The 14,355-nt window shown below is 36.6% G+C and overlaps 1 protein-coding gene across 1 annotated transcript; it reads right to left on the bottom strand.

Moving 5' to 3' along the window:
- LOC109849555 lies at positions 7,091 to 14,349 on the bottom strand. The gene is made up of 3 exons (XM_020419397.1): positions 14,149 to 14,349; positions 11,635 to 11,777; positions 7,091 to 7,595 (listed from the first exon to the last, which is right to left on the bottom strand). Exons 1-3 carry the CDS (start codon positions 14,282 to 14,284, stop codon positions 7,497 to 7,499), a joined length of 378 nt encoding a protein of 125 aa, XP_020274986.1. The 5' UTR covers positions 14,285 to 14,349; the 3' UTR covers positions 7,091 to 7,496.

Here is a 14,355-nt window from a genome sequence, read left to right as displayed (position 1 = left end):
TATGGGTGGCTCGGCTTTGGCCGAGCCCCCCTTAGGCGTTTCTGTTTCGTCGTTTTGTCCGTGATTCGGCTGATTCGGACTCTGATTTGTTGATCTGATTTGGCCGTAGATCCGATTCCTAATTTGGCAGTAAATCCACTTCTGGGTTCGAGTCCGAAACTGATCTTGATTCGATCGTGATTCGTCCGAGTCTGCCCTTGGTTGGATGACTCGTTGACTCCCCGAACCGTTGGCTTGATTCCGCACGCGAATGGATGTATTCCGTTACTTGTGTGCGATTCGTCAACCTCGTCACTTCGTTGGTCCGTCGGTTTGTGTCGAGCTATGCTAAGGGACCTATAAGCAATTTTACATGCCTACAGGCACACGGCCTTTACAACTCTAGAATAAACTCTCATGTCTAGATAAAACAGTCTATAGTGGAGCTCCAACAATACAATGATATCTATGAAAGAAAAATAGGCGCTAATGAGTATCGTCCTCAACCTACGACTCTCCGGGCTCCGGGCTCGTTACCTGAAAGGGGGAGGGACAACGAGCATCAAAGCGCTAGCGAGCAACATCACAACCAACCCTATGAGAAAGGGCTCGTTGTATAAGAAAATACAGATTTATACATAGAATAATCATATCATTACTCCTAACAAAAAAAAGGGTTTTAGTATTTAGGGAACTACAACACGAGCGTAGGTACGTCGAGCGAAATAATCCAAACAAGAAAACTCTCATGTATATACCTTATATCTCAAATTGTAAATCCCTAAATACCGAACCCAAAGTCTAATACAAGAACAATAAAGAAAAGAGACAACCTATTACAATACGTAAAACAAATGTCATGTCGGAACCACATATGTGTCATGTCCAGTCTAGTAGCTATCATGTCTCGACCTCATATAATCATGTGATGTCCTTATTCAGCTAAGTGTCATGCTTGTGGTTTAACCAATATCCAACACATGGACTGATTTGTGAATGTCCAACACGAGGACTAAAATGGATTATAGTCCAACACGAGGACTTCAATGGATTATAGTCCAACATGAGGACTGTGGATATAAAACATGGAATGCAAATGTTAAAATATACATACCCTATTCTTGCATGTGTCTCGATGTACAGATCTAAGCTTGTGACAAATGTGTCATCTTACATGTGTAGATGAAACCATCAATACTGTAATTAATACCCGATAAACGAGGCGGCTCCTCGTACTCAAAATGATAAACAGTACACTCGAATATATATACACTATATAGATATCACTAGTAGAAAATCACGTATTCTAGACGGAATTTTTTCCGTCTAGAATGTATTAAACTAGACGGAAATTTTCCGTCTAGAATATTCCGTCTAGAATAAAGCATTCTAGACGGAAATTTCCGTCTAGAATAGTATCCTAGACGGTTTCTTTATTTTTTATTTTTTTAAAAAATAACCAGGTATTCTAGACGGAAATTTCCGTCTAGGATACTCATCCTAGACGGAAATTTCCGTCTAGAATAACCGCCCATTTAAAAAATTTTAACCCGTCAAAAAAATTAACCGCCCTCCCTCTTCCCCCCAAAATGGAAAATTTTATCCCAAAATCCTCCTATTCTCACCCCACCTCAAATCCCTCCCCAAATCCGACCTCCCTCCGGTGCTCGACTCGATCCTCTCAGATCCCGACGCCAAATCCCTCGACCTCCTTCCCCACCCTGTAAATATGCTTTGTTTTCACCTACAGGTGTTTGATCTGCTGCTACTCTCGGCTATCAGAATTTTTATAGGGATATCCTTCGATTCTTCGACTCGGCTTAATTTTATCCATTGGATCTTAACTGATCATTTGCCGTCCTCTCTCGTCTTATTGCCGGCCTCCTCTCCGGATATTGGCATTGCTTTTTATCAAAAGGGGTTGTTTGTAATTTTCATATTGACCTTGATGGATAATGCTTGTCACTACAAATTGTGGGATAATAATTCCTTTACGTAGTTAAGTGAAAAATTAAAGTATAATCATTTTGTGGTGAAGCGGGAGGATTGTGAGGGAGGTGGAGGGGACGGTGCTGATGCATGTGAACTTCGCGGTGAAGCAGGATTTGTCGCTGGGGAACGAGGTGATTGGGATTGTGAAGTCGGATTTTGGGGGTGATTAATCATTTTGTGGTTGCTGTGGTTCTTTCCATTGCGAGGGTTAGGAAGTCTAGTAGCTCAGGCTCGAGTCAGGTACTTAAATTAAAGCTTTGGACGTATTTTTAAAGGATTGTTATTATTATTATGAAATTTTATATGGGAAACTATTTTTTGATTTTGTGAAGAAGCTCATGTGAATTTTCGAATCAGGGGCTTGGATTTGTGCCTGTGGCTTGGTTAGTGACATGATTCTCGTCAATTTAAGTGTATGACATTGTCTTCTTTTGTAGAATTGTAAGTTTTGTGTTATTATAATTTTAGGGGCAAATATGTGCATAATGTAGCTAGGGGGTCAATTAGAAATATGTGTGCATATGTTGGTTCTATTTTTATATATTTGGTTTATTTATTGTCCTTTCTCTATATATATGTGTGCATATGTTGGTGTCTTTCAATGAGGAGGACGAAATAATCAGTCTTTTAATTTTGCAAAACTAAAGGCGGTTCAAGTTTAAATTAGTAAATCAATAATAGACTTGGAGTTTGTTCTTGGTAAACTATTGTGCAAAGTTCAAGGAGCTTGGTGAACTTAAGCGTGAACTGAAGGCGGGCATGGTGATACTTTAACTTCTAAATAATAATTAAATTCTCTGTTTTTTAAATCCTCTCTCTCTCTCTCTCTCTCTCTCTCTCTCTCTCTCTTGAATTCTCTGTATTTTTTAAATTTTTACTTAGATTATTTTGTTATAATGTTTAGGTTCGTGAAAAGAAATGCCTCGTCATTGATCCGAAGCTCGCGGGTTCGTTCTCACTATTGATTCAGACCTAACTCCTCAATGTGTGTCAATTGTATTGTTTAGTTTTTTTAGCTTTAGGTCTAATATTAATTACTCAAAGGACTTGATTGTTTGACAATAGAAAAAAGAGAAATCATCATTAGTATCTATGTTTTCCTGTTATTGATTCAGATTGGGATTTTTTATGTTGAAAAGGGTTTGCATAAGAATTAACCGAAATAATTTCCTAGTTAAGGTACCTACAAGGCTACAAGCAATGGCATTGTTATTCACTTTTTATGGAAAATTGGCATGTAGGTAGTTTAATCTATATAGAAAATCTATGTTTACAATTATCCCTTTATTGGAGCACGGTGCTTTGTTTTTATGCATGAAGTTGGTTCCAAGGAGAGGAATCAAAGACCAAATAAGTGTGACATTTGCTTGCAGTTTTACATTCCGTGAAAATAAGCTTTTGCTCTAAATTTAGAGTTACATCAGGAGTTTATTGGTGTTTTGGCTCTGAAAATTATTTGCATTGATCCTCAAGCATATGTGATGTTTTGGCTCTGAAAATTATATGCATTGGTGAGTCACAAAATTTGATGCCTAAAGATTTTTGCAGAACCCATGTTTTTGGGGAAAGCAAGTAAATTGGAAACAAGCCAGAACTCTCCTTTTGGTGTCTGATTTCATGATGACCAGCTATTCAACAGAAGTACAAAACATTCAGATGAAATTGTAGACTGATTTTTAGGGTACCTTTGGATGACAGGCCAGAGAAACTTGCAACTATTTCCTATTGGAGCTTACCTTGTGTTCTTCGGTTTGTTCCTCGTCATATACACCTATAATTATGTGCTCGAGTTTTTTTTAATTGCAAAACCCTCCTGAGTTAATGTGATTGAAATTATGGTGTTTTTTTGGTTGAGAATTTTGGGATGTTTGATTTATTTCAAATTATGCTATTGCTTTGAGATAATTAATTTTGTAATTGAATTCAGATTCTTGTTTGGTTGTATGTATTTGTGATGTTGGCTGCTGTCACATGCGTAATGGAGCAGTGCGCAAATTCTACGACCATGAGGAAAGCATGGAATTGAAACTTCACATTCTGCGTGTGGCTGCTCCAGTCTCAGTAGATTATCTAGAGCTGCACCCGTAACTCCAATACGAAATTGATAAAGTGGAAAAATTCAAGTATTAGGATTTGGAAGGATTTCCTGATATAAACTATATTGGTTTCTATTTTTTCTTTCTATATGTTTGAATTTATTTTCTTTGTTTCTAGTCTTTATTATGCCCAGGTTCTCGTCTTTGGTCCAGATCATGAATTTTATGGTTTTCATTTTAATTCTATCCAGTACTGTCAAGCCCTGCAACTGTCATTATGAAATATCCAAACTTGTTTGTATTGTTTATTCTGCCTCTTTACATCTTCTTTGATTTATGAAAGCTCATCCGCTATCCACAATGTTCTTAGCCTAGAATATTTGCAGTTATTGCACCACGTTACACGGCTGATGTCAAGTTGATAGCTTGTCATGAAATTTATCAAGTATTTTTGTATAACCTCTTGTCCAATACCAAACCTCATCCTGATGAGAAAACACTATGCTGATAATTAGATGAAGATTCTCAGTTTAATTTTTTGTTTTCATTGCAGTTGTAGAAATTGATGTGTAATGCATGATACATACGTAGGTTATGAGGCATGCTTACTATCTTAGTATATGCTTTTCAATGAGGAACAAGTTGGATAATTTTGTATTCATTCTGTCTAACTAATTCATTATGTACTTATGTCTATTGTGTAGAACTGTGATACTTATGTTGCGTGAACTTGCAGGTTCTTAGAAATAAGCCAGATTATCGTCGGATATCACAAGCAGGGGATGAGAGGATAGAACAATGTAAAAAGATTGTAAATATATATCCTTTCGTTTCAATTGTAAATAAATATGTTAACAATTTATGTATCGCATCCATTCAATACCGAGCTTTGGCTGATAATTTATGTATCTGTAAAAGTTTGTAAACAATTTATGTATGAATGTATTATTTGAATATAATGGGATTTGATATTGCAATATAATTAGATTGTGTTGGATATGAATATAATTTTTTTTTGTTCAATATTGTGTACATGCACTAAAAGTAGATTCTGCAAAAAAAAAAAAAACTACTGTAGCATAGCATTCTAGACGGAAATTCCGTCTAGGATGCTCAAAATCCGTCTAGGATACTTTGTTTTTTTTTAAAAAAATTAAAAAACATTTTGGGGGGAAATTTCCGTCTAGGATGACTATTCTAGACGGAAATTTCCGTCTAGGATACCCATCCTAGACGGAAAATAAATCACTCGTTAAACAGAAACAGAAAATAAATCACTCGTTAGTCGACTCATAGTCGACTAACGGTGGTTAAACAGAAACAGAAAATAAATCACTCGTTAGTCGACTCACAGTCGACTAGGGTCATCAGTCGACTCACGGTCGACTGGGATCACCAGTCGACTCACGGTCGACCGAAAGAAGAACAAAACTGAAACCCGACAGTCGACTCACAGTCGACTGGGGTCATCAGTCGACTCACATTCGACTAGGGGCATCGGTCGACTCACAGTCGACTGAACAGAGGGGTTTTCCCTGTTCGTGCATGCGGTGTTTATTTGTAAAAATTCATCTAAAAATCAAATTCATCAAACCCAAACAATGTACTATCAATTCTAAACATATGAGACAGTGTAAAATTTGTATAAAACATGAAAAACGAAATCTTGCATGTTAGATCTAACATTTAATCCCTAAACATGTATGAGAGCATTTAATCAATATGAAAACTCGTTTTTAAATAAATTCCCAGATCTAGGTTTCATCAAAGATTCGCTGGTGAGGATTTAGAGATCTGAAACACATGATTTTTAGCATCTACACTAGTAAGAACATCGATTTGTACTTGAAAATAATTCTTAGGCTCAATAAATCTCATGAAAAACGTTTAAAACTCTTAAAAACATGGGAGAAGGATTGGGTGAGATATTACACGCCTCTGGTGTGCTGAAGAACGATTCTCTTCGCTGCAAACCACAAGAAGCTGCTGAAATTCCCCGAAAATCTCCCAAAAACGCCCAAAATCCAAAAGCTAGGGTTTAAGAGGGGAAAGGGGGCTAGGGTTTCTGGGGAGAACTGATGAAAGGGGCCTCTCTTGGGTAGAATGAGGTAAATACCAATAGTTAAACCCGACCCGAAAACCCAAACAGACCCGAACTGCAAAAACCAGGAAAACATCCGTCAGTCGACTGACTCAGGGTCGACCGAACCTATCAGTCGACTCACAGTCGACTTAACAGACTCCAAATCTTTCTGCACATGTTTTGCAAATTTGCAAAATTCAACCTCAAACCTGATGCATATATACATTCACCTAAACTCAAAACACTAGTTATCATGCACAACCATGACATAAAGACATTTATCATAAATAAATATTATTTTTTACTAATAAACACATAAACATATATCAATTATCAAAATGTACAGGGTTTTACACAATTTTAAGGGCTATAACACATAGTTTTTGTCCATATTCGGTTGTTTCGATCCAATAACAATTAAGAATTTTTCCTTAAAATTCACTATTTTTATTGTTTATAATCTACAATATTGTCTATTTTCATTGGTTTCAAGTTTCAACCTAGTGACAAATAATTGTCATACTTCAAAATTATTCATGATTATATTACCCGTATCATTTTCATATGTTTCAACCCAATAACGAACAGTTGATGTATTTCAAAATCTCAACTTCTATGGGTTATAATCCGCATTCTTTTTCCTCTGAAAACTCAAAATTTGTATGGTACATATAGCCCACATTTTAATCCATTTTCATCTCTTTTAACTCAATGGTAAGTAATTGTCTTCAGACTATATAATCCACTATTTTATTTTATCCATTTTCATCTGTTTTATATTAAGAATTTTTTCCCCCATTTTCGTTTCAAGTAAAAAACAATTAACTCTTCCTTCTTCAAAGTTCACGATTATTAATAGCCTATAACTCCTAAAGTTGGAATTATGGTCTCATTCGTCGCAAGCTCCTGCTCTTTACTCCTTACAATTTAGTTTATAGACAGTAATTCATAACTATATGCAACTTCACAAGATTACATAATATTAACTATAAACAGCACAAAACGAACAATAACATGCAAAATATAACACTAGTCTTTACGGCAATCACCATGAAACAAGAGCCTACCCACTATTTAATACAGAAACCGGAGTTCCCATTCCAACAACTCGGATGCCACAATCAGCTGTTTTTATAGACACGGGACTCATTTATTTGGTATACAACAGCATACAATTACTACTTACTCCTTTCGAACAGAAGAAGAAACACCAAAAAAAGATTGGAAAATAGTAATTACACGGACACAACCCCTCTCCTTTGAGATAACAGCTCTCAAGTGCTTCCAAAACGTGATGATAATAGAAGAAAGCACTTGGCTACTGCCAAAAACATGGAGGGAAAATGATGTAACACGATTAAATGATTCGATTCACCAACAACACGACTGAATAGGGAAGGCTTTTTTCACTTGTTTCTTCTCACAAAGACTGATCTCGGGCTTGGAACAGGCTGTGCTTGATCATTGATGGTTGAGTTTACTTCATTCTTAGAACCTGGCACGAGCTGCATATCAACGGGAAGTGTTAACAATTTTACCAAAGTAGCGAACCTAAATTCTCAGGCCAAGGTACAAAATAATTGCAGAGTGAAGATAAAAAACTATATATAACACGAGTATTGATGAACGTGGGATTTAGGTTATAAGCCTGCATACCGAAGCAAGATATCCATATTGCATTCAGGATCAACAGCAACTAAACAGTTATATTATTCAAATCAGCCTAAACTGTCAGACTGTCATGCGATGTCAAGCTACAACAGCAAACTATTAAACTATATCTTCCAGTAGGTGTTTCTGCCAGCTTTCACATGCATAGAATGTTAAGTCACCGCAATAAGAAGCCCCGATAAAATGGCCACTTAATAGGAAATAGATGTTCTAAATAACACAAAAAATCTCATATAGTTTCCTTCACATAAAAATCCTCAAATTTGTCATTATTAGTATATTCAATTCTGAAGATATAAAACTAACGGAATATTTAGCAAGTAGAATTGAATGTAGAAATATTTTCTGACTATTGCTTTTATGGAAAAGATGACATCGTGTTATCATAGTTGCATCAAACAAAATATTGATTAACCTGAACAAAGTTGATCTCAGATTTGTAGCATGGTGCTGAAACAGGAAAGTTTTGCATGAAAAACTTAAGTGTGTGCATGCTGCGCGCGCACTGAAAGGGAGTGTTCCATGTAACTTTTTAGCCAACTCACACCATTTACCATCTACTGGGATGATCTATACCATACATCATGATTTTACTCCTTGAAATGATTGTAAAAAGGTCATGTGATTTTACCTTTTTTTTTACCATCCCTCAAGTGGTCTCTTTTTATCTTATATTAAAACCCATAAAACCATACATTTTGCGACATGTTCATACATGGTTGAAAGGGATAAAAATTGTATGACTGGAGACTGTGATGAATGGCAAGAATCATCGATCAAGCCTCCCATGAGATTTTACCAAAGGGGTCACCTAAGAACACCTTGTATCAAGGTTTTAAAAAGTGGGGGAAAATGCCAGTTAAGCAGATTTTGAAGCGGAAGCGGGCCTGGGCCACTTCGCTTTTGCCACTTTTAGTGGTTATAAGCATTCTTAGCCCAATTTGCTCTAAAGAGTGCTTTAAAGTTCTCTTAAAAACGCTAAAAAGCGTTGAAAGTGGTTTACCAACACTTTTAACGAAAGTAAATTTTGGTCGTTTGGGCTTGCATTTTTTGTACTCAATCCGTTCTTATAACTTAGACCTCCCCTTTCTTTTTCCCTACCCTTCGTCATCCTCCCATTTACTACCGAACCCAAAAAACCCTAGAGCCCAAAATCTCACCTCCTCCGTCCACCGATTCGTCTACCTATTCTCCTCCATCTACCGCCTCGACGAAGCTCAACTCCTCCACTGCCACCATCAACCATAGCCTCCAGCACCTCAATGAAGCTCAGTTCTTTGACAAAGCTCCAGCAACTTCTTCTTCTGTTGCCTTCAGCCCTTGACCACAACAGCTCCTTGAGGAAGATCCTCCACTGCCAATTCTCTCAACTACAGCCCTCTTCATTGCTTCCAGCAGCACTTTCATGGAGTTCCTCTACCTCCACAATTCCCTCAATTGGAATGCTTTTTTACACAATGCTTTTTCATTTTGAACAGTATAAACCCCAAAAAGCCTAAGTGGTGACTGGTGACTCCCCGCTTCGCTCCGCTTTCTGCTTTTCACTATCCACAACCTTGCCTATATATGTATATGGACACATAGATCTATTGCCAATAGATTTGCTTTTCTATGTCAAGTCCAAAATTTCCATCATATATTGTGCTAACATCAAACCAGATTGCCCATGCCTATATGATGTCCATGTCAGAGATCCATACTGAGATTCTGTACAGGTACTAACTGAAAATTCTTTTGGGTTGTCCAATGAGCTAAGTATCTACCTTATGGAATTATAGAGAATAGGGCTCCAACAACAGGCATGAAAGTCAGTTTTTTCAAGCTGGAATGTCCATGATGAAAGTGCTGGATTTCCCCTTTTTCTCTTCATTCTGTCTTTTTTTAACTCCTGGATGATCCTCGTTAAAGAAAGCAAGGTTTTGTGTCCTTTCAAGGGTGAACAGTATTAAAACATTCCATTTCGATCTAGGGTTTTTGGTTTCTATGTAGGTTTTTTTTTATATTAGTCCCTTAAATCACTGCCATTTTGATATTAGCCCCCCAAGTCTTCATATTTAAATATTAGTCCCCCAAATTGCATAAGTATATTGATATTAGTCCCTTTGTTATTATTTATGTACAAAAGGCTCAACCATGGTAAGGTTAAGACTAACCATGGATGAGAAATTAACAAAATACCCACCCCCTTTAACACTCCACATAAACTTATATTTCCCTCTCTCTTCCAATTCCGGTGCCCAACTGTAGAAAGAGATTTTTTGCCATAATTGTGATCTCGCCCCACTAATCCCCCAAATTCGATCCAAAATCCAATCCATTCGTTCACTGAAGATTGAAGACAAAGATCTGCACAAGATTGAAGATGAAAATCCGCACGTGTTGATCCTTCCAAGTTAATTGTGGAGCTCAGCCCCATGGAAATCCACACATTTGTTATTAGCTTTGGTTACATAATGCTAAGTCGATGAGCCCTAATATATTGTACATATTTGACTTGTATGTATGTTTACATTCTCCTTGAACTTGCAATAAAAATGTTTCGTCTATGATGTCCTGAAATTATGTTCAAGTTTTTTTATCACTGCCAACAAAAGGCCATATTGTTGGTCAGTGTTGGAATGATCAAACGTGGGGAAGTTAGTAATGGAGAATTTTGCATTCAGTTCTGTAACTAGAAAAGAAATAAAAGAATAAAGAGAAAGCATGCAATTAGCTAGCTATTCGACTTACAGATAAATGTGATCTTTGAAAACAAGTAGGACTATAATGTGAAGGTAGTAAGACAGTGTCATTGTTTTCACTGTAATTAACCATTGGAGAATAAAGGCTGAAATGGGTTTGGGCCTATTAGGTCCACGTGGTTTGGGTATTGGGTCTGGGAGTATAATTGTCCTTACAAGTAAAAAGTTAACTTTAACAGAATATTCCCCTTCATTTATAACCCACTTAACCACAAGGACTAATATCAACACACTTATGCAATTTGGAAGACTAATATCAAAATATGAAGATTTGAGGGACTAATATCAAAATAATAGTGATTTAAGGGACTAACATCGAAAAAAAAACCTTTCTCAGTATTATAGTAGAGATGACTGCTATAGATCTGAAAATGAGTCATACACCAGAAGTTAAAATAAATCAGTAACAAAATGCCATCTTTTATTTTAGGCCACAAACATTTCCTTACTATATAAAAGTAAACATAGAATAATTGCATATAATTCGTCATAATTGCATATAATTCGTCCTCTCTAGGAAAAGGACAATGTTTAGTAAGCGCTCGGCGCCGTCCAGTCCAAGTGCCTAGGCTACACTGATTTCTTTTTTCATTTAACTAGAGGTGGAGGAAAATTTTTTCAAGATTGGAGAAGGTGAAGGTAGAGGAGTCAGGAAGAGGAGGCAAGGGAGGTATGAGGACGTGAAGGCGGCAACTGAGGAAAAATCAGACCATGACCAAAGCTTTGCAATCTGCATAATGATTAATGACCCATGTTGGCCTAGACACACCCAAGACCTAGGTGGGAAGCCTAAGTACTGCCTAGGTCTAGGGGAGACCCTAGACCATTTTTTTTAAACTATGGAAAAGGGTGTCACCTCTCTTCAAAGCAACTAGATTTTGAAATATAGTAGTTTTGTGCATGCTCAGTCACTTCATGGAAACAAGGATTTTGAGTTTTAAAAATAATATATCCTAGCTATCCAATACCACCAATGCATCACATCTTCATCTCTGAGTAATTGACATGACAACTTTCATAAACATCCAAAGTAAAAGGCAATGAATGTAGATTATTTTTATCTAGTTCATGGTTCATCTTCTACAAGAAGCGCAAAACAGACGAATTAACAGTAATAATTCACATTACCAACCTCATAACTTGGAGACAAAGATGCAAATAGTGTTGAAATTCCAAGTACTGCACATTTCCGAGCGATACATGTTTGTGAGCCAGAGCCAAAAGAAAGAGAATCTGTGTTGTTTGGTTCTGAGATCCCATGTTTTGCAGGCACTGCTGAAGTTGGGGAGGAAAACTTACTAAATACAAACTAAATATGCACATTGGAAAAAAAGAAAAAATGTTCTATTTGCAGTGTTAACAAATAAGAAACAAGGCCATATATAGAAACAGAGGCTGAAACAACCGATAGCATTTAACTTAATTAATGGCAGAAAACAAAAAAAGCATCTCTGTTTTGCTAAATCTCTATAGATCGTAATCAACGAGTTACCCTAACCAGATAAAGAATAAAAAAAGCTGCAGAACGAGCAATTTATCAGCTTTAACTCTCGACATTCAACTACATAACAAAAAATTATAGCATTTTCTTAATAGGACTGCCTGTCAAGACTGGACAGTATGTATCTCTGTATTTCTGATCCATAGCTTTCCTTGCTAGGAATTTAGCAGCAATAAAAAGATGGTTGATTCGGTCCAATCCCTTGCGTAGTTTTTTGAAATTGAAGATCAAAAGCAAACCTTGTTTAAAAGGTTGATTATGACTTATACTTTCTAAATTGTGGTGTCAACAGCAGTAAAATGAGCATTTTGCTCATGAAAATTAGCGCAGTGGACTGTTTTAACTTGCTCCAAAGAAATTCTAGTTTTGTTTGACGGTCCAGACATCCAACTGAAAGGCTGTAAGGTGGAAACATCAAATCTGTGGTTTTGCATGCCTAAGATCAGAACCAAAACATTAGAATTCGAGTATAAATTATTGATATTAGATGTAGATCCATTTTCTTGGTGGGTTCAAATATTAGTTACAACTACTGTACGCATAGACCACACAGTCTACACCATACCTAGATCTCCTCCGCTTCTTACACAACTAATAAATATGATATTGCGTTAAGCCATTAACTACTATCCAATCATTAGATGGATATATGTTACATGATACATCTATATCAAAATGAGCATTAGATCTTACTGACTTACCAGTAATAAGCATTGACTTGTTATCAATCTGTTCATATCTAAATAAAGTTGACATTGTTCTTTGGTTGTTGCAGGGGATTCAAATCTATTAATACGGTCTGATAAGAATATGGATCCAAGTCTTGACATAGTAGGTTAGAACTGATTTCACAATTTAAATGGAATCTGCAGTGGTATCTTGTTAGACCAGACTCACAGTCACAGTAATATTTGTGTCCAGGGATTTTACTACAAAAACTGAAACACTAATAGAAGCATAGGTGATGAAGAGCCACAACTCATAAAATTCCCTATTGGGCCTTGAACCAAAATCTAAATGGCTTCCATAAATCATATTTAGATCTATATTCTACCAACTTTTATGTTAAAAAAAATGACTCATAATAACAATAAACGTATGTAGCATATGACTAATTAACTGAAGCCATATTCTGCTACACTTAATGATTTCTCATTATTAAACAATATATACATGTTGCCCAACAAAATGGATTAATCTGAGAAATGATGAACCTAAAACAGTATTCATGTAAACTTTAATTTTACAAAAAATAAGAAGATTTCCAAGATCTCTTTTGCTATATGAAAATATAGCAAAAAAGGACAGGGCTGGAGACTGCCACATGATCTGAATTCTGGTCCTAGATGATGATGATGTCCATCTTGATGCTGGAGCAAAATAGTCAAAATTTGAACATAAATCCTCTAGAATTAGCTTTCTTCCCAGAATCTCATGAAAGAATATCAACTATTTGTCGTATCAAGCCAGGAAAGTCTGTGAATAGAACTATTCTTACAAGTAAACATAGGTAAACTTCACAAAGCCCCCAAAACTTTCAGGGGTTGAATTTTGTAAATTCCACAAACTCCCTTGAACTATGGGTATTCTAGAGGAAATATTTTTTCCTAGTAAATTATACAAACCCCCAAAACAGAGTTAAAGGTGGAATTGTTTTGTTTTCCCCCTTTTTGGGTATTCTATCAAGACGAAAAAAAAAAATCTGCGCTTAGTTCTCTTCAAGATAGGGTCAAAATCAAATACATCTATCTGATCAAAATCCAACACCGCAACATCTATCCTTATCAAAAATTACAGAAAAACAATAAAGGAATCAAGACCTGTACCCTAATATCGGCCTTCAATATTTTCCTAGTAACAAATTATGAGATTGTCTGTATATTTTCTCTCATAACCCTAATACACAGGAAAGCTTATCCACCGTTTACAGTACAAAAAGGGGGGAAAAAATTCCAGTTCCCGATCGGTGATGAATCGTGTCCACTCACTATTAAGTATTACCTGATTAACTAATTATTTTTTCTCAATCACCAATCGTTCACTGATTGATGATGAATTAATCTCAAACCTCCTTAACAAATACAAGTAATCCCTAACCCTAGGCCTCGTTTCATCATTAAACTTTACTGTGAATAAGATCAAAACCTGTGAGATCGCAAGAGGAACCACAACCGGCGACGATCCTAGCTCGAATCCTGCTCCCCCTCGCCCAGATCCTCACCAACCTCGCGAGCTTCGTCAGCAGAAAAAGAGTGATCGAGATGAGAGAAATCCACAACATGAAATTGGTTCCACGCGCAAAATAATCCCTCAGCGAGAAGCAGACGCCGCCGCCGGAGAAAGAGGCGGCGG

The sequence above is a fragment of the Asparagus officinalis genome, chromosome 7, assembly GCF_001876935.1.
Source record: "Asparagus officinalis chromosome 7, Aspof.V1, whole genome shotgun sequence".
NCBI classification, from domain to species: domain Eukaryota; kingdom Viridiplantae; phylum Streptophyta; class Magnoliopsida; order Asparagales; family Asparagaceae; genus Asparagus; species Asparagus officinalis.
This window is presented reverse-complemented; position numbering and strand designations above follow the sequence as displayed.